Source organism: Ascaphus truei, chromosome 6, assembly GCF_040206685.1.
Source record: "Ascaphus truei isolate aAscTru1 chromosome 6, aAscTru1.hap1, whole genome shotgun sequence".
NCBI lineage: Eukaryota > Metazoa > Chordata > Amphibia > Anura > Ascaphidae > Ascaphus > Ascaphus truei.
Genome location: NC_134488.1, coordinates 118,765,760 through 118,787,099, shown reverse-complemented (window position 1 = coordinate 118,787,099; position 21,340 = coordinate 118,765,760). Strand labels below are relative to the sequence as shown.

The following is a 21,340-nucleotide window of genomic DNA, read 5'->3' as shown; positions in this document are numbered from 1 at the left end:
GGGTAATTGACATGTGTAACCATCTTTAGCTAATATTTAAAAGTTTAAGAAAAATGTAACTGTCACCTTCGGCACCCCTGTGAGCAAGGGACCTGCATACGGGACACGGGTTAATAAACAGCTTGCACGCTGGCCCACTTTTGACATTTGCAAAGGTCCTTCAAATGAGCAATATCTCCCTTCAATTCGTCCCCATATACCATCTGTCACGAACAGTACACAAGTGAGCACGTGACTTAGATATGCAATCAGGTTTGATACACATGGCTAATTCTAGTCAACTAACCTTCATCCTGGGCAAGGTACTTTAAATTAGTTAATATATACTCCTTACTAAATTGCAATCAGATCTATACACTGCCACCACCCAAAACATAATGCAAAATATGGAAATTAATATATGTGCCAGGGTGTCAGGTCCCTGTTTATTATAGGAAAAAAACGATAATATAACACAAAAATCTGTTGTAGCAAAATGTGTCTGAAAATGTAAATACTCTCTCCAGAGCGTGGAACAGTTCATTCAAAGCCCCAAAGAATTATTAAAGAATTGTATAATATATATAAAAATGTAATGCTGAGATTACAGAAAAAAGATTACAAGAACATACCGTTACAGTAAATGCAGAACAGTTTCATAAAATAACAAGATGCAACCTAAAACGGAAATCCCTATATCGTACGTTACCATATGCCATAGGTTTTCCCCCAGAGAGGTCACTGGGGTAAAAATATGAAAATTCAAGTGTTTGGTCCCAAACACACCTCTGTTGAATTCTGATTTTATAACTCCAGGGCAAGCCCTGTATACCATTATTTTCCCATTGACACAACATAAGCCTCTGTCGTAAAACCGTGAACCTAGCAGCTGATTTACGACAGAGGGGAGAAAAAAAAACCTCTTTTGATGTTTAAAAAGTTTCGACTCCATATATCAACGCACTCATAACTTATTTTCTCTGAAACTTAGACAGATGTGAGTAATATCAATAGAATCGGGTGATTTTGACAAACGTAACGAGACTAATTATGACCGTCTTGCTCCTAAAGTTGAGTGACAAATGGATATCTGTTCTTAGCTACCTTCTAGACCGCCCGTGCCTGGCATCACTACATGCGTCAACTTGTAATGAATACATACATCTGACCGTTAGACTGTAGAATCGTGGTTATCACCGGATAGTCTTATTTTTGTAATAAATTCACTCTTGTGTGGAATACTTTCGTAACCACACACCCTGCACCTTGCAAAACCCTCCAGAGAATGCTTTGAATGAACATTAAAAGGATCCTATTTATAGAGATGTCGAGAGCTATATTTTAATGCCATCTCTGGCAAAACAACTGCCCTTCTCTCCTCAGCCCCATACACATCTTGTACTTTTAGCGGGTCATAAGGGATAACCCACCAATTAAGTCCTCTTTGAAGCTCTGGACAGACCCAGGAAGAGTCTTGACCTGTCATATACTCAATATATTGTATTTTTAAAACAACCGGTAACCACATTAACCCCTGAATCACCAGATTGATTGATTGATTGATTGATTGAAATACATCATGTTCCTCGCCATTTTTATTGCAGTAGTTGTCTCTGATTTGAAGAGAAACCCCCACCCTAAAAGAGTGAAGGAAAAAGAACAGGCAGCATGATACCATTTATTGGGCCTACAAATAGTTAACCGTGTACAAGCTTTCAGATACCCGAAGAAGGCCCCTGTGAAGTGTGAAAGCCTGTATACTGTAAACCAGGCGTGACCAACTCCAGTCCTCAATCAGTAGCTCAGTCGAAGACTGTTTGAGCCACCTGTGCTGAATCTGGGATATCTTGAAAACCTGACCTGTTGGTGGCCCTTGAGGACTGCAGTTTGCCCCGGCCCTGCTGTAAAGAGTGGAAATGTCATTAAAAAAAATATATATATTTAATTTACAAAGGGGACTGTAAAAGGGAAGAAGGGTGTTTGCCAATGTTTGCATCACTATGATCATATATGTATACAAAGTAATTCATCATTAAAAAATGGTGCTAAGACCCAAAGTCTGCTTCAGGCAGCAATGATGGCATGCATTTAAAATGTATAAATACTTTGTCTTGTAGGATTTGATGATATCCTGGTCAGTCACCTAGATCAGCGGTGCGCAAACTGGGGGCGCTAGATTTTCGTGGGGGGAGCGCGGCAGTTCTAGACGTCCCGCGATCTCCCCCCAGGCATTTAAATTAAATGGCGGGCGACGGCGCGAGGACTCTATAACACACTTACCTTCCAGCGATGCGTCAAATGATGCCGCGGGGTCACGTGACGCCACGTTACCATAGCAACGTGATGTCACATGACCCCACGCGTCATTTGAAGCCGGGGCCGAGCGGGGGGGGGGGGCGTGAAGCACCGAGGAGAGTAGGCAGGGGTGCGCACGGGCTGGGTTGGTGCACCCCCGGCATAGCTTAACCCCTTTAGTGCTGTATAACATAGACGTTCCTGACCTAAAAGTCTCACTGCCAGTAACAGTTATGTCAGGGGATTGGGCAGCTCTCTAACAGAATCTCCCCAAATATTGAAAGGTTATAGAGGGATTCCTCTGAACATTAAGGTTAGACATCAGCCATTAGATACTGGCCCATGGAGACCTGTGAAATCCCAGAACTCCCTGGTGTCTGTCTGTTTTCCTGTGACTTAGAAATCAGTATTTATGGCAGCAACTGTGTAGGGTGGAGCTACGTTTGGGGAAGGTTCTGAGGTTTTTGGTAGATTTTATTTATATAAATGTTATATCAGGAAGTAATACATTGAGAGATACCTCTCGTTTTCAAGTATGTCCTGGGCACAGAGTTATGACAACAATACATGGTTACATTAAATTAACAGTCAACTTACAGACATGGACAGATATAGTTGGAAAATTGGGTACAGGAGTGTCACGATAATTTACAGGGTTATAATATACACATAATTACGGGGTTGAATTGAATACGACTGTGATATGATAAAGATTTTATTCCTTCAAATAAGGTGGAAACACAATGTTGGACAAATAACAAACGGTTATTTAAAAGCCTGTCAGGATGGACACCAACTTTATCAACACATTTATATTTCTGGGTACTTGATTGAACAGAACAAGTTGCAAAATAAATTGTGATTTATTTCCTTAATAGACAAACACACGACATCTGCAGAATACACTTAAAACAACACTTACTGGGATAAGGGAACGAAAGAAATTGTCCTTGGAACGAAAGAAATTGTCCTTTGCTTGCAAGCGCCAGAAATGCAACCTTGGTTTAAAAGTCCTGTGGTTATGTTGTTATTAACCCCTTCACTCCTGGACCGGTTGCCGCAGTGCTGGAACAAAGTCTTTCATCTTTACATCATGGATCAAAATTCAGGAATCACACTGGGGATACCTGGGGAGCTACAGTTATAGACTGCCCAAAGCTATCTTTAACATGTGGATCCAATCCCCCTCGTGGGAACCATTAACCCACCAATAGCCAGTTTACCCAAAGTTCATAAGACCGGTTTAAAAAAAGGCTGTCCGGTGGGCAGGGCGCATGGGTCAGGTTGATGCCCATACCACTTAGCATACCTGGGCTACACCCATAACTTGGTGCCACTGAGTCTGATTTCTGACCCAGAGGTGTCACTAGCCTGACATCTGTTGTGCATCAGTATGCCAGTTTTGTATACATTATGGGTTTTCTGGGTCTTTTCATAACTGACACTCTTTTAGACAGGGAGATGCTAATCAGCTAGATCCCTTTGAGGCTCCATCATAAAAATACCCCAGCTCATTCACCCATCTCACAGCTGTATGTCCATGGAATTCCTGCTTGGACTTACAAAAAATACCTCCTGCCTTACATTTAAGATCTGCAGTTTTTACACACTTTATTAAAACAACATATTACATTTGTGTTATAACTGTAAAAATGATATGTATGTGCATGTAGTGGTTCACTGAATTTGCACCTCAAAAATCAGGTTTCTGGGTGCTTTCGTTCTAGAATTAGTATTTCTCTTTGAAATGCCGGCTTCTATACCGCCATCATGTGTCGGTTAGAGGGTATGGCAAGCAATGCATCTTGTCTTTTAACCTCGCAGGCAGGGAATGGCCTGCAAATGGGGGATAAAAATGGCTAGGACAGGGCAAACACAGCAATGCATAGCAAATCACTTTAACCCCTTCCTTCCCACGTCACAAGGAGATAAAAAGGGATGGTGAGTTTCATATTGTATTAGAGCAGTTTTAACATCACCAAACGGCTCACACCCTTTAGCTGCCCTTCAGCTGTTCCAAAGGCTGACCGCATTTGGTGCCATGCAGATGCACACTAAATGGGTTCAGATTTAATGCAGCTGTGGTTTCAAAGTCCTTTGTCCTCCTGGATCATTAACATTCCAGAGAGTGGGGCTGACGAAATACAGCAGGAATCAAATGCAGATATTAACTCCTTGCACGCTGGTTCTGTGCAGAGGCGAGCAGCTCTTGGGGAAACCCATCCGGCATCCACCTTTGGGGCGACGCAGATGTAGACTAAAGGGAGAGATTGGAGAGAAATCCTCACCTGGTATTGAAATGTATATATTTTTTCCACCCATAGACATTTAACCCCTTGAGTGCCCCAGGACGTAGCCTCTACATCATGAGGTCTGGCATTCCAGGGGCCACCTGACCCCTGGCTACATCAGGCCCTTTTTGTGCGGGGAAATGGACTGTTCCTTTTCCGAATGACGGCACGATCATGGAGGAGCGGTCAAGTGATCGCGATTTTGTCTGAGGGGCAGTAGCACCTCAAGCAACCAAGGGGTTAATATGGCTGGGGGAGGAGCCAATGGCATGATCCTACACCGTTTTAAAACTTCAGAGATAGGTGAACAGTACTGCAATAAGAGACTATTAATATTAGTTTAAAAAAAAAAAAAGATGCATTATTAAAATTAATGCTTAAATATTTATGCTATTCCGTACCCATGAAGGAATGCTTTCATTTTCACCATTGGATGTGTTTCACCATTTCCAGTTCTTCTATACTGCTGAAGCAGTTCTTTACAAATACTATTCTTAGCTGTCCTGGTAGCTTTAAGAGGGGGGTAACATCGAATTAGGGATTTATGCAAGTTTATATTTACTTGGATTTATTTACTTTTTTTTATAAAAGCATTGGGGGGGTAATTATTTTTACGGAAGTTTCTGTAACATACTGAAAATACTGTTAAACCATTAATAGATTTACAATCTGCCAGGTTTAGCGCATATGAATAAGGATAATTTATAGCATAAGTTTATATTAGTAGTATTATCGTTATTGTGGCTTTAATTTTGTTAGTGTCAATAGTTTTTTAAGCCCCCTGATACAAACACACTCAACACCCAAAGAGTTAACATATCCCAGCCATCTGCATTGCAGGTAATCCCACAGGGGACTGCAGCTTTAAGTTTGGCTCTGTAGCGCCCATGTCAGGTACTGTACAGGTAGGTAATGCCGCTGTACGGTGTATGCCAGGCCACTCGGGAGATCCCAGTACAAAGAAAAAAACCATAACTCCTTCTCCTCCTGAGAGATCACGGACACGAGCTTGGTGAACCATGCAAAATTCACTCTTTGTTTTTTACAAGTGTTTTCCCAAATACAAGTGTTTTCCCTGTGAAATAGCTCTCTCTTCTCCCTCTCCCCTCTCTCTTCTCACTCTCTCGTCTCCCCTCTCCCTTCTTTCTTCTCCCTCTCCACTCTCTTTTCTCTCTTCTCCCCTCTCTCTTCTCCCCTATTCCCCCTCCCTCTCCACCAGAAGACCTGTCTCATCTAATGTAATCTCTCTGTTTTACAACACTTTGCACATTCCTGCAACATCTAAGACTGAGTTAGCAATTCTTTTTGTAGCCATATAAAGCTTGACAAAATATCTGTCAAAACAGTAATATTAAAAAACAAAAACAAAAAAAAAACCTGGTGCAACATTACACAAACAGTGGGCCAGGTTCACACACATCTAAGGCCTCAGGCATGGTCAGCGCTTAGGCGCTGACCCGTGCTGAGGCGCGCTGCTGCTCGGCAGTGAGCCCCTGCAGCCGCAATGAGAGTGGCTTTAGCAGGGGCTTGAGGAAGCGTGCGGAAGCGTGTGTCTTAGAAAATTTTTAGATTTTGGCACTCGCCGGCGCGCAGGGCCGGTCACGTGAGCGGTTCGCCCAATGAGGGCGAACCAGCTACGTGACGTCACAGCCCCCACCGACACACCCCCGGACGGCGCGCGGTCTAAGGCCAGGGAAAGCACCCGCTTTCCCTCAGCCTCAGCGTGCCTCCGCACTCAGCCTAAGGCTGAGTCCCCGCTGGCGCTGAGCGCTGGGTGTCCTGTATTTACGCGCGCAGAGATGGGGGGGGGCATTACGGGTAGTTGAGTGCGCGGGAAAGTATAAATTTTTTGTTTATCTAAGCGCCGAGCACGGATGAGCGTGTGTGCCCGCGCACGAGAGCGCACACACAGCGTGGACAGGGACTTACATATATGTATATATGTAAGTAACCGCCGCAAGCGCCGCCCGCTCAACGCTAGCGGGGACGCAGCCTAACTGTGAAACCAGGCCACATACTTAAATGATGTCTGGACAACTCGTGGAGGGATAGCTATAGACCAGGAGCCCAAACCCCCTACAATTCCAGTGTAAATATATCTACTTTATATGGGATTAGCCTTGTTTGCAGAGCTTTGTGTTGGTTAAAAACCAAATCCATGTATGCCTTTCCATGCTAGATGTGTCAAACACATGACCAGCTCTCCGTATTGATCCGGACGTTCCTTATCCCAATGCAAGTGCGTGAAGACTGTAGAAATATTTCAAATTTTCATCTCAAATCTTCCTTAATGAAGTTGTCACATGTTAGCCAGTGGGATATCAAACCATCAACGTGTATATTTTTGATTGTTCCAGAATAAATATGTACAGTATTGCTCATGGTATTTGTCACGGGAGACCAATGCTTTTAACACCAAAATACCCGGATCATTTGATTGAGCAAAGCAAGAGATCAAATAAATTGTGATTTATTTACAGAATGAACATACACAGCTTGATTTACAATTACAATGAAAAATACACTTACTAGTTTGCTGTTAATTCTGGTTACAGGATGAATCTTTCACTGCATGATGAAAACTTGTTACATGATGGAACTGCTTCCCCATGGGCTGCAGGGTTTTTAATGCACTAAACAAGACTATACTTAACCCATGCAGCCAATCTCCGTGGGAATAATTCCTTCCCCCTATCACGGAGTTGCCATTACTTTGCAAACCTGGCAGAAGAGCTTCTCAGTCTGCTCTGGGCATGTGCCAGCTTTGCACCTTGGCCGCTTAGCATACTGCACCGACACACTTTATTCGAGCAAATACCCGGTATGTACCTGGCAGATACCTGGAATGCGCCGCTCCAAACCTCTGACAAGCCCCGTTGCATTTGCCTTCCCAGCCTGGGTTCATGCCTGGCTGATGGGCGGCTGATCTGTTAAATGAGGATGATTAGGATTTAATAGGCTGCAATGCTTCGCGTGTCTACCAGATGGCATAAATTCATGTATTGTAATGCAGTGTATATATATATACTGTGCAGTATTGCAGCCAGCGGGAATAAAATGCTTCAATCCCTGCCTGAAAAATAACTCAATGTACTCGGGCAGAAAACAGTCACAAACCTCAATACACCCGGGTATACCTGAATTCGTGGGACTAGCCAAGCTCGAATAAAGTGTGTCGCCAGTGTATGAGGCCTGTCCCCTCTACCTGGCGCCACTCAGTCTGGGTAGAGCAGCCATTTGTCAGGGTGGTTTTGAAATTCTCTTCCTTGCTAACAAAAGGTTTAACACTTTCATATCCTGGACTGCCTTTGAAACTGGCCAGGAGGGCTTATTGAAATTGTCTTCGTCCCCCCCCCCCTTGCTAACAAAAGGTTTAACACCTCCATATCCTGGATGGCCTTTGAAGCTCAGAGGGCACAGTACCCTCTGTTTCCCATGCAAATTGGTTTTTATCCATACTGAATCAATTCCTCTGAACCTTACTTTAATAAAAATCTAAACCTTGGGTACTTTTTAAAACCATTTTTCCTTTCACACGCTTACACGAAAACACTGCCACAGTTATACACACAATCTTAAAAATGACTTGTCACGGTAACTTTATGACAAGATATAATTTATACCAAAAATACCTGGGTTGAACTGAACACGGCTGAGATATGATAAAATATAATTTATTCCTTGAAAAAGGTGAACACACAAGTTATACAAATAACAAACAAAATATAGACACTTACTTAAGATGAGAGACAGGGGGTGCCCAATGCTACATCCAATTGACAAAACATATATGATGAAAAGTATAAAGATGGAATGATGAAACAGTCAAATCTGGACTGGCTGTTCATACAGCAATCTTGAAAATCACAAAGACACGAAAGACTTAGAGCATAGGCTGAGCCTCATTTTTATACCATCTCAAACCCATCTCTTTAACCCTAGGCGCCGAGCTGGCTAGCAAAATCTATTTGAAGTAGATTCTTCTTCCCCTGCAGGTGTGAACTAGGACACTTGCAAACTAGTCAACTTCTTTGTTCCTGGCCCTAATGTAAACAATCAGGGCAGTTAGCCTTTGATCAGAGGGCGTATGCTAAACCACCCGGCTGACCTATTAGCATATCAGATGGGGTCTGCATTTTCAGAGCAGATCCAAAATACCATATACAGTTTAATATCTTCACAAATTAATAAGTTCCGTTCTGGTGGGCTCAGTGGGTCGAAAATTGCCAGTTTTTTATGCCCACAGGGACTCTACATAGTGGCCAAATTTCAACTCTCTGCGACCTCCAGAACCGGAGATACATAAATGCACTTTAAAACATTTTTAAAATACAGGATTTGTCCCTTTAAAAATGAATCTCTGCTTTTCACTCTTTCCCCATTGAAATCAACGGGGTCCGCCACCATAGCGTTGAATGGCGGGCTCCGCCGTTGCCGTCAATGGGGTTCCCCGCCATAGACTTTCAATGGGGAAACCGCCGCCATTGAAGTCTATGGGAAAAACCACAAATCTTTACATTCGCCCACACTCCGTCTGGTCGTTCGGAGAGGGCTGGGAATGGCCATGCATTAAAGCCGGAACCTTGGCTACATGCCACCCAAATCCCATCCCTCTGGTCATTCCAGAACCGGAGATATGGACTTACATTTTTCATCATTTCACACTTAGCCGTTTTTACGCCACGCGGCTTTTCCCCATTGTAATCAATGGCCGGCGCCGCTATAGACAATGCATGGCGCACGCCGCCATTGGATTCAATGGGACCTCCGCTCCGCCATTAAAGTCAATGGCGCGGCCCTCCTCCGCTCGACCCCTTATGGGGGTCTCTCATTCCTGGACCCGGTGTGGATCGTGTGTGGGGGTTCCTAGGGGCTAGGGGCAAAAATAATTTTATTCCCAGGTGCCCTAGAACCTAAGATTCCCACGCCAATTGTCATTGAACTTGACCGAAGTGATTAAACTCTTTTCAAAGACATTGTATCCGCTTTTGCGGTCTGCGGTTTGGATGGCTGCCAACCTGTGCCTTCGAGGCCGGCGTTGAGGAATCTCCATTGAAGTCAATGAGCCCATTGACTTACAATGGGAAACCGCCGCTCCTCCTCTCGGACGCCACCTGCTGGTCGTCGCTGGAAAACAGGTCCAAAACCGCTACTTCTGCCATTAGAATGCATGGAGTCTCAATGGCGACCTATGGAAGGCTGCAAAATGGAGCCTGGAAAGGCGGGAAAAGGGAACAAAGGGCTATAATCACTAAATTAACCCCTTCCCACCGCCATCAACCCTAGTGTATGTGTGAGTGCAAACACCAGGATGAGACAATACATTTATACAGGGGAATAAACAGTTGGATACTGAAGCAAGGTAAAAACCACATTACTGGACCCCAGTCCAGTTAACCCCTTGCTTCCCAGGTGAGAGTAGGGGGTGGCCAAATGGGGTTTAACGCCTTTAATCCCGGGCCAAATCCCCTCTCTCATGACATGACTTTACTCTGAACCCCCTCTGGTTCTGTTTTTTTTTTGGGCATATACCGGGCACCTTTGAATGTAATTCAATTCCCTGCCCAGTCTTACTGTTCTGGTCTGTGCTGAAACAGGGAGATTTGGCGGTGAGCTGCAACTGCTTTCTAGGGAGGATTTTATCCGGTGGTCTGTGTTCCTCATGTCCTCAGGAATCTGGGGGGATTCCTGAGTACATGTTTCGGGGTGAACCGCAACACTGCCCCTCTTCTACCCAAATACACCCTGACAACATTTTACTGTAAAATCCCCCCTGAAACTCACGCCCTGCACCTCTTCACTGGTTGGCACTCTTGGAACAGTAAAAATACACATACACCATTATTACAAATGCAGTTACATGCCATTTTTGGGTTGAAGAGGTGATAATCACAATTCCCCAATATGGCTCAGGGGCACCCAGCCGGGCCAAATACCTTTATTTACTGGCCTGGGTACCCCTTCACCGTCACAGTATTATATATGTGTAGCACCCTGCTAGGAATTTCCCTTTATCCTGCATGTCAGTCGTGGTAGCTGCAGGCAGTGCCGGGGTTAAGTCCTCACAAGGCTCTGACATGTGAGTTAGCTGCACTTATAGTGCCTGGCGACGGCGACGCGATGTCGCGCCAAAACAAATACATTGAATCTGTCGCATGCGCTTATAGTAGGCGCGACAGAGTGTCGTAGCGACAAAATTTGGTAGTCAGTGTTATTTGATGTTTGGAGAGACTGTCTCTAAACCAATCACAGAGCGCCTATTGCACTCTGCCCTCTCCCTTGGTGACGTCACTGGCATTGTCGCCAGCGACGTCGCTCAAACTTTAAATGCAACTTTCGCCGACGGCGACAGGTGACGTCATCGGTCGCCGTCGCCGGCACTATAAACGCGGTCTTAGCTATAATTATGTTAATATAATGGTGCACTTTCTAGGCGACCTGTTGCAACAATTATTCTGCCCAGATACTGGGGCAGAGTGTTAGCCACGCCCTGGGTATAAAAGATGGGGACCCATTATTTTGTATTCAGACCTCCAGACCCCCGAGGGAAGACCTCAAGACCCCCAGGGGGTGATGATCCCTACAACACCAGGGAAGACCCCCAAACTCCAAATAACAACAGGAGGTCTCCAGGCTCGCCTAGCCTGTAAATCAGCAGGACCCTTCAGTATCCCACTGTTAGGGGCCCCTTAGAAAAGTGTAGAGAAGGATCTATCTTGCTGCAGGGAGCAGTTCCATTCTCAGGGTTAGTAGGGACCTGGGGAGGACTGACTGTTCCATTCTCAGGGTTAAGTAGGGACCTGGGGTGGACTGATTTGCAATGGGAGAGACGGATTGATACTGAATGTAAATACTGAAAACCTGTCCTGTTTGTAACAACTAAGCTGCTGCTCTAAATAAAGGCAAGTTAAAAGTTCCTGGCGTCCTCTTCTGTTCACCACTCCTTTATACATGCCTGGCACGAATCCACCATCTACGCTGAGATGCAGACAGCAAACCGCTGAGCACCTACCTACAGGTATAACCCTGTCAAAGCCACAGACTGTAACTGTCCCTCATTTTTACATGTACAACCTATCCCTCATGTCGGGTGGGGGATAGGGGTGTTACATGTGTATACTGTGGATAATACAGATTTAATCTGCTCCACCTATCACATGGTGCGATAAGGAATAAGAGCTCCAACACTGTGCCGGCATCAACATTCCCCTATTTGGCTGCTACATTGGACACTGGGACTATGTAACGACAACAGCGCAGCAGCATCATTTACTGTGATGTACGTGTGTACGTGTGTACGTGTGTATGTGTGTGTGTTTTCCCTAAGAGTAGAGGCAATCGGGCTAAGGGTACTCCTCACCATAAAGCACTAGTTAAAATATGTATGTGTGTGTATATGTATGTGGGTGTGTGTATAATATATATATATCTTATACTATATTAGTGAAAGCACTGTATGTTTGCCTGCCTGTCTGGATGTCCGGTGTCCCTCTCATTGGTCCCTTGGCCCGCCCGCCCCCGCACACCTCTCATTGGCCTCACACACTCACACCACCCCCTTGGCCCGCCCCCCACACCTCTCATTGGCCTGAGGCGGAGTGACGGGCCAAAGGTCCAAAAAAATAAATAAAACACACACACACACACACACACACACACACACACACACACACACACACACACACACACACACACACACACACACACACACACACACACACACACACACACACACACACACACACACACACACCTCTCTCCCCGCTCCAAATCACCTCTCTCCCCGCTCCAAATCACCTCTCTCCCCGCTCCAAATCACCTCTCTCCCCGCTCCAAATCACCTCTCTCCCCGCTCCAAATCACCTCTCTCCCCTACCCAGCGGCATCACCTCTCTCCCCGCTCCAAATCACCTCTCCCCGCTCCAAATCACCTCTCCCCGCTCCAAATCACCTCTTCCCCCTCCCCAGCGGCATCACCTCTTCCCCCTCCCCAGCGGAATCACCTCTTCCCCCTCCCCAGCGGCATCACCTCTTCCCCCTCCCCGCTCCAAATCACCTTTCCCCCTCCCCAGCGGCATCACCTCTCCCCCCTCACCGCTCCAAATCACCTCTCCCCGCTCCAAATCACCTCTCCCCGCTCCAAATCACCTCTCCCCGCTCCAAATCACCTCGCTTCCCGCAGCTGCCACGCGGCGCGTAAGATGGCGGACCCCCTTCCTCCCTCGCGGCGCCGAGTCAGACGGTGGCGGCGCCCGGAAGTACAGGTAGGTGTCGCTCCCCACCTCCGGCGCCAAACGGAACTGAGAAAGGGCGCATCAACTGAGGTGTGTGTGTGTGTATGTGTATGTGTGTGTGTGTGTGTGTGTGTGTGTGTGTGTGTGTGTGTGTGTGTGTGTGTGTGTGTGTGTGTCACTGTCCACTGCCCCCCCCTCCTGTCCACTGCCCCCCCTCCTGTCCACTGCCCCCCCCTCCTATCCACTGCCCCCCCCTCCTATCCACTGCCCCCCCCTCCTGTCCACTGCCCCCCCCTCCTGTCCACTGCCCCCCCCTCCTGTCCACTGCCCCCCCCCTCCTGTCCACTGCCCCCCCCTCCTGTCCACTGCCCCCCCCTCCTGTCCACTGCCCCCCCCTCCTGTCCACTGCCCCCCCTCCTGTACACTGCCCCCCCCTCCTGTCCACTGCCCCCCCCTCCTGTCCACTGCCCCCCCCTCCTGTCCACTGCGTCCCCCCTCCTGTCCACTGCGTCCCCCCTCATGCAGGGGGAGGAATCCATGCCTTTGAGGCGCCCCCCCCCTCCCTTTGACGCCCCCCCCCCCTCCCTTTGACGCCCCCCCCCCTCCCTTTGACGCCCCCCCCCTCCCTTTGACGCCCCCCCCCCTCCCTTTGACGCCCCCCCCCTCCCTTTGACGCCCCCCCCCTCCCTTTGACGCCCCCCCCCTCCCTTTGACGCCCCCCCCCCTCCCTTTGACGCCCCCCCCCTCCCTTTGACGCCCCCCCTCCCTTTGACGCCCCCCCCCCCCCCTCCCTTTGACGCCCCCCCCTCCCTTTGACGCCCCCCCCCTCCCTTTGACGCCCCCCCCCCCCTCCCTTTGACGCCCCCCCTCCCTTTGACGCCCCCCCCTGCCTTTGACGCCCCCCCCTGCCTTTGACGCCCCGCGCGCACACACTGACTGACTGCCGCACGCACGCACACACTGACTGACGCGCACACAAAGCCTGACTGACGCACGCACACACTGACTGAGGCACACACTGACTGTGTGTGCGTCAGTCAGTCTGTGTGTGTTTGTGTTTCTGCCTCAGACTCACTGACGCGCGAGCAAACACACAGTGACTGACGCACACACGCTACATGAAGCTGTAAAGGAGGGAGGGAGGGGGGGGACTGGATTGATGTGAATGGGGGACAAACAGAGAGAGGGGGGAGGAGAGAGAGGAACGGGAACATTACATCCCGGGCAACGCCGGGTCTCTCAGCTAGTATATGTATATGTATGTGGGTGTGTGTATAATATATATATGTATGTATGTATGTATGTCATCTGGTGGGTCTGACTATAGTTTACCACGGGAGGATGGACTCAGCCCCCTGACCTGGCACATATAGGGAAATAAGAGGAGTTACAGAGACCCCCTGCTCTTCCTCACAACAATAAAGCTGATTGCGGGGGAGAATATGCAGCCTGTGTTACTGTGTCTCCTACCTTGTCCGGCATCATCTCCTTCAGCGTCCCGCTATCATGGCGTAGCGTTGCCATGATGCTGCGTCGTCTGAGTAAGAGATGCCGGACCAGGTAAGAGACCCCCCCCGCGAGAGCCGCGCATAAGAACGAACCGGCTCTGCGATGTTAGCACTTTACAAATAATCAGCAGCAAATGAGAGGATTTTGCACAGGACGGGCAGTTTAAAGGGGGAATGTACGACCGCTAGAGATGGCGGATAGGTCGGATGCATTTCAGAAACACTTTGATACTATTATTATTTTTTTTTTTTAGAGGTGGATATGCGGAAATAGTTAACCCTTTCAGCGCTGACGGGGCCAGTAACACATTTAGTACCGAAAGGGATAGACCCCAGATAGATTGGGAAAGATTGACTAAGCTACGATATCCCGTTCGCTCTGTGGTAATGGGGGAGGGGAAATAGTTTTTTTTTTTTTACCACCTTATTCACGAAAAGGGGTAACGCTTTTATAACACGGTGATTTTTCTCATTTTGATAAGTGTGGGCTGAATTTAACGCCAGGATAGCTAATTATCATGCAAATAATTTGCATTGACTAATTACATTTGAGAGCATTACATTTAGCAACAGTTAGTTTTATAATAAGCAATATCGACCTTAGAACCATTTATGAAGTAATATTTTTCCCATTGTGAGACATAATTGGTAAAAATTGTACTGCTTTTTTTTTTTTGCCTTCCTCTGGATTAGTACAAATATAAAGTACAAATATAATACAGATACAGTTACAACACTTGTAATATAAAGCTCGAATTTAAGGTGGAACTCGTGGACTTTCTTTATACCTACTATTACTATAACACAAGGGTTCTCAACTCCAGTCCTCAAGACCCCCCCCCCAACAGGTCAGGTTTTCAGTATATCCCTGCTTCAGCACAGGTGGCTCAATCAGTCCCTGCTTCAGCACAGGTGGCTCAATCAGTCCCTGCTTCAGCACAGGTGGATCAATCAGAAGCTCAGTCTTTGACTGAGCCACTGATTGAGCCACCTGTGCTGAAGCTGGGATATCCTGAAAACCTGACCTGTTGTTGGGTCTTGAGGACGAGTTGAGAACCCCTGCTATAAGGATTTGCTGTCTGATTCTAGTTGCATTTAAAATAAGCGTTTTTTTTTTTTCTTCCAGCCCTTCAAACATTCTCACAAAGTTGCGAAGTATTGTTATGCCGACAAGGTGAGTTTTCAATAATTAATTATTCTCTGTATCTTTCTCTATTAAATATAAAGGAGGGTGTGCTGACATTCAAATGAGCACATGGCGCGTCCTTTTTTGCTTCTTATTCACCTTAATATAAGTTATGGCTGCCGTATTACAGAAGGGCCCCGCCCATACGGCGGGTTCCGTTCCAGGGTGCCGCCGAAAAGCGGAAAGTAGCATTTGCTATGTCCACTGGCGATTTTCCATGTCTCGTACCCCTTCTGTATTGTGAATTAAGTGAACTCAGGCGCAAAACAACTAATAAGTGATATATATAATAAAATATTGTGAAGAAATAAAAATAAAAAATGTGATATAGGATGATATATTAAAATAATATAATAATATGTGCTAATTGATAACCCAGCTCAAACCCTCTGGTGGGACCTGTTTCACGGGTTCCAAAGCGTAAGATATATTTCGAACAATCCAGGAGGAGCATATATGGGATAAGAAGAAAGAGAGAATACACAAATTTAAGTGCAGATGTATAGAATGCAGCAACCTGGCTTATGTTGTAATCTTGGCTCGAGTGTTCAGCCTACTCACAAGATTCAGATGTATATTGAGCAGTTTGCAATTTGGGCTGCTACCCGTATGGAATAAATGCAGTTTGGATCTCCCTCAGGGACACACTCAGCAGTATGCAGATATATATAGGAGAGACAAGAGGACACTACATAGCGCGATCAGTCTGATAAGCAAATTTTATGTAAAAAAGATATAAAAGTGCGCACTTACAATGTGCATTGTAAGTGCGCACTTTTATATTTTTTTTACATAAAATTTGCTTATCAGACCGATCGCGCTATGTAGTGTCCTCTTGTCTCTCCTACATATATCTGCATACTGCTGAGTGTGTCCCTGAGGGAGATCCAGACTGCATTTATTCCATATGGGTAGCAGCCCAAAGAACAAACTGCTCAATATACATCTGAATCTTGTGAGTAGGCTGAACACTCGAGCCAAGATTACAACATAAGCCAGGTTGCTGCATTCTATACATCTGCACTTAAATTTGTGTATTCTCTCTTTCTTCTTATCCCATATATGCTCCTCCTGGATTGTTCGAAATATATCGTACCCCTTCTGCGCATGCGCGAACTCGGCCGGTCCCCCTTCTGCGCATGCGCGAACTCGGCTGCTCCCCCGCTCTGCGCATGCACGAACTCGGCCGCTGCTCTGCGCATGCGCGAACTTGGCCGCTCCCCTGCGCATGCGCGAACTCCCCCGCTCTACGCATGCGCGAACTCGGCTTCTCCCCCGCTCTGCGCATGCGCGAACTTGGCCTCTCCCCTGCTCTATGCATGCGCAAACTCGGCCGCTCCCCCTTCTGCGCATGGGCGAACTCGGCCATCCCCCTTCTGCGCATGTGCGGATGTGGCGGCCCCCTTCTCGGTACTGCGGTGTTGGCGGATCGCTAATAAGCGAAACGCCGAGAAGCGGGGCCCTACTGTACACAGTTTTGCCAGCACAGCCTGGGTTAAAGAAGTGTATGCTCAGCCAACCTACTCATAGAGAGCTATTTCGACCTTTAGATCTCATGCGTGTGACGTTGGTTATTAACCTTGCATTGTGAAGCTGGTAGCGACCACAAAACAGGCACACAAATAAGTTCAAGCTGCCAGTTTAAAAATAAATAAAATGTATTTGTATTTTCCCCATTCAATATATGCAGCAATACAATCTGCACACTGACAAGAGATTATCTAAGTTACCGATTGATCCGTTCTCCAGTAATCGGTTGCTGAATCGGGGGTTATTTAATTCACTGTTAGGGCTGCACAAGAGTACCCAGGATGCAAAGTTCTGTGTAGAAGATCATGTGACCAGGCAGGCACTTGATACAATTGGTGCACTGCTTGAGAGAGGCTCTAAGAAGAGGAAGGAGGTGTGACTTTGTAAATGGTTTCTATAGAAACAAAAATGCTTGCTACACTAGATTACATTTAAAACAGTTTTTTTTAAATGCTACAACTATTTTCTCATAGTACAGAACTGATTTATTAAAAAAAAAAAAAAACACATGTAGGATATTGCTTGAACTGCAGCTTTAAGATGTGTAAAAAAATGGCAAAAACCCTCTACACCTGACAAAGTGCTGTGAGTGCAGAAATTACTCTGTATGGTGGGGAGTTATTGTAACTTTTACAACTTATTACCGTGTATGCATTTCTCTCCGACACTCTCTATATCAGGACGGGCGCTCCAAAATGCAAAGAGACCCTGTAATAATACTGTAATAATACTCAATGTTTGGGCTGCAGGGCCTGCTGAATAAAGCCATCGATGCTTCTCTGTCGGTGCGTAGGGACTGGGACCTTAAACCAGTGGAGGATCGGGCACAGATCTTCTTCAAAGCGGCAGATATTCTCAGCGGCCCAAGGAGAGCGGAGATTCTGGCCAAGACCATGATTGGACAGGTAACCAACGCACTGCCTGTTCTAACCCGAACAACCCCAACGCTTCCTGACGGCAGCAATGTCTGTGTCGCATGTCCCATATCCCTCGGGAAGAAACATTCTGCATCATGAAGATGAGGAAAACAGCCTGAAATACAGGAAAATAACTACAGTACGAGTTTGTGATATAGCTGCAAAATTACATTTTTGGCTTCCCGATCAGGACATATAGATATTTATGCTGTAAAATTAAGATGTGGAGAGATTCTTAAGCAAACCCTACCCTGGAATGGCAAAATTTGTAAATGAATTTTTTTTTTTTTAAGTTGGGGTATTTTAGGTGAAAATAAAACAAATCCACACTCCCCAGCACCATCAGGAGTCTCCCCAGCACCATCAGGGGCCAACCACTGGTTAATATACTTTTTTATTATAGATATACCCTTGTATAGTTGTATAAACCTGTGCATGCATATAACATGTTTCACTTGGATACCATTTTAATTTTAAACATATCTACGATTTGACTATAAAATATTCTGGGGTCCGGGTATCAAACTCCCCCAGATACAACACCAATGCAGGAAAATCTCAATTTGATATATATATATATATATATATATATATATATATATATATATATGTATACAGTACAGGCATACCCCGCATTAACGTACGCAATGGACCGGAGCATGTATGTAAAGCGAAAATGTACTTAAAGTGAAGCGCTGCCTTTTTTCCACTTATCGATGCATGTTCTGTACTGCAATCGTCATATACATGTAACACTGATGTAAATAACGCATTTGTAACAGGCTCTATAGTCTCCCCGCTTGCGCACAGCTTCGGTACAGGTAGGGAGCCGGTATTGCTGTTCAGGACGTGCTGACAGGCGCATGTGTGAGCTGCCGTTTGCCTATTGGGCGATATGTCCTTACTCGCGAGTGTACTTAAAGTGAGTGTCCTTAAACCGGGGTATGCCTGTATATATCTTTTTTTTTTTTTTTTTCCTGGCCTGCTTTTTACTACCATGGTTTTTCAAAACCAATGCATGAATTAATTGGAAGAGTTGTCTTGGGGTTAGAGCAGGGGTGCGCAAATTTCCCCTTCCCGGGAGCCGCAGCATTTGCGGCCCCCCTCTCCGAATGGCTCGGCGTCATATGATGTCGTGGGTCACGTCACGTGACCCCACCGCGTCATTTGATGATGAGTTGCCAAAGACCCGGCTGTCAGCAGGTAAGTGAGTTACAGAAACCTCACGCCTCCCTCGGCATTTAATTTAAATGCCGTGGGGAAGAGTGCGGGGTCTCTATAACCGCTGCGACCCCCCCCTAGAAATTCTCCCTAACCCGCTGGGTTAGAGTATTGGCCCCTGAAGGACCTGTTTAAGAGTTTAGTTTTATCTCCGTGTTTGTACCAGGGACAGATATGAACCATTAAACTTTTTTGGGTTGTGGTGTATCACAGATATACATTTATAGTTTTCCCCCGCCCTACGGGAGATCTCACTGTTACACGGTGTTGTGGTGCTCACCTGCAGGTTCACAGAAGGGCCTGAGCTTCCGCCGATGTTAGTTGGGGTGAACAGGACAGGCTTTTGGGATCAGGCAGCTCTCGTCTCCTCTGGTACAGCTCCTCCATTCCCACAGGGCCTATCGCAGATACGTGCAGTCCCTGTAGAAAACCTCTTTCCCTCCCCCTGACAGACTGCAGCCTCAGGCAGGAGTATAAAACATGAACCTTATTGAAGTGCATCAGATCACTCAGCTTGCACGTTCTTATAGCAATCTATCACAGCATTGGTCCCTGGAATCAATCCCAGGGGCTCGAGGCCCCAGTGGTCTATCCTTATCTCCCACACTTCCTGGTGAAGTATAGGGTAACTGCTCCCACTCCCCGTGAGGGGAGAGGGTAGAACAGAAACTACATTTGGTTACAGCTCCTTTTTGTTACCAGGGGAGGGGCTCCAGGTCTCAGCCCCGTATGGGCGGTACCTAGGCCTTAAGCCACCCCCCCCCCTGTCACTCAAAGCAGCTGATTACTGCAGCAGGGCGTAGATTTAACCCCAAACACTGCCTGCGCTGGTACCAGGGCTTACGTGTTAGGCAGGGAATTAGTAGCCCAGGGGGATACCTGGCTACATACAAATATTGTATTATACCCTTATTTGTGGTTTCTACCTGTGTAGTTTAAGAACTTTACCCTGCGCGACGGGCGCCACTCGTGGCGCGCCCTATACACACGGCGCGCTGCCCGTGACGCAACCAAGCGACGGGTTAGGGGTGAGGAAAGGCGGGAAAATGAACCTTCATAAGGTAAGAGATTTGATCAGAGTGTTATCACCTTGAGAAAGAGCGGAAGCTCGAAACGCGTTGGTGGGGGCCCCTGGGCTCATCCTTGTTATCATGCTCTGATCCAATAAACCTTATTTTTATTGGGAACACACTCTCCAGCAATTTTTCCAGTAGTGCTCCATCTCTCCCTGCTGAACTAGTTTAAGAACTTGGAGTGTCGCTTACAAACAAAAGTGTTCTGACCTAATCCCACCCCGGCATTTCCTTTCAGGGGAAAACCGCTATCCAGGCTGAAATTGACGCCGCTGCCGAGTTAATTGACTTCTTCCGATTCAATGCCAAGTATGCCCTGGAACTACAGCACGTGCAGCCAATCAGCGTGCCCATCAGCACCAACACCATGGTCTACAGAGGCCTAGAGGTAAGGGACCGTGGGTGCTCTGTAGGGTCTTTTGCACTGAATGAAGCAGTAATTGCAATCTTTCTCCTATATGAGGATTGGTAAGATCTAACATCACCTCTATGCTGCTACCAACCATCTCCTAAACACATGGATGCGCTGGCCAAAATTGCCTCCCCTCCTCCCCCTGGCTGGTGTCCAGAGTCCCCCATCCCTCTGCTGGCGCCCAGTGTTTCCCCCACCCCCCGCGCTGGCATCCAGGGTCGTGGTTGCCCAACCACCCCCACCCACCGGCTGACGCCCAGAGTCCCGTCCCCGGCTGGCATTTACTCCTAGAAATCTGCGCTAATCTGCGCTAATCTGCGCTAGCGTTGCAATTGAGAAGGTGCTTGAGCTGTCACACTTTACTACAGGGGTGGCCGACTCCAGTTCTCAAGGGTCACCAACAGGTCAGGTTTTAAGGATAACCCTGCTTCAGCACAGGTGAAGGCACCTGATGAGGTGAAGCCACTGATTGAGGCACCTGTACTGAAGCAGGGACTGATTGAGCCACCTGTGCTGAAGCAGGGATATCCTTAAAACCTGACCTGTTGGTGGTAGTGGAGGACTGGAGTTGGCCACCCCTGGTCCTCCCTGCCTAACTGGTCCTCTCCAAATCGCAAGAGGACACACATGACACAAAATAGAAATAAACTAATTGATTCATTAGGGCAAATTCACAAAACTGCGATTCACAGCC

At 46.9% G+C, this 21,340-nt stretch overlaps 1 protein-coding gene across 1 annotated transcript in view; it reads left to right on the top strand.

Annotated features, from left to right (window-relative positions):
- ALDH4A1 (aldehyde dehydrogenase 4 family member A1) overlaps nucleotides 1-21,340 on the top strand; it is a 58,914-nt gene that overhangs the window by 3,679 nt on the left and 33,895 nt on the right. The window contains exons 3-5 of the mRNA XM_075606005.1: nucleotides 15,434-15,481; nucleotides 17,773-17,928; nucleotides 20,473-20,622. Of these exons, the coding sequence (XP_075462120.1) occupies nucleotides 15,434-15,481; nucleotides 17,773-17,928; nucleotides 20,473-20,622 (354 nt within the window). The remainder of the gene's footprint in view (nucleotides 1-15,433; nucleotides 15,482-17,772; nucleotides 17,929-20,472; nucleotides 20,623-21,340) is intronic.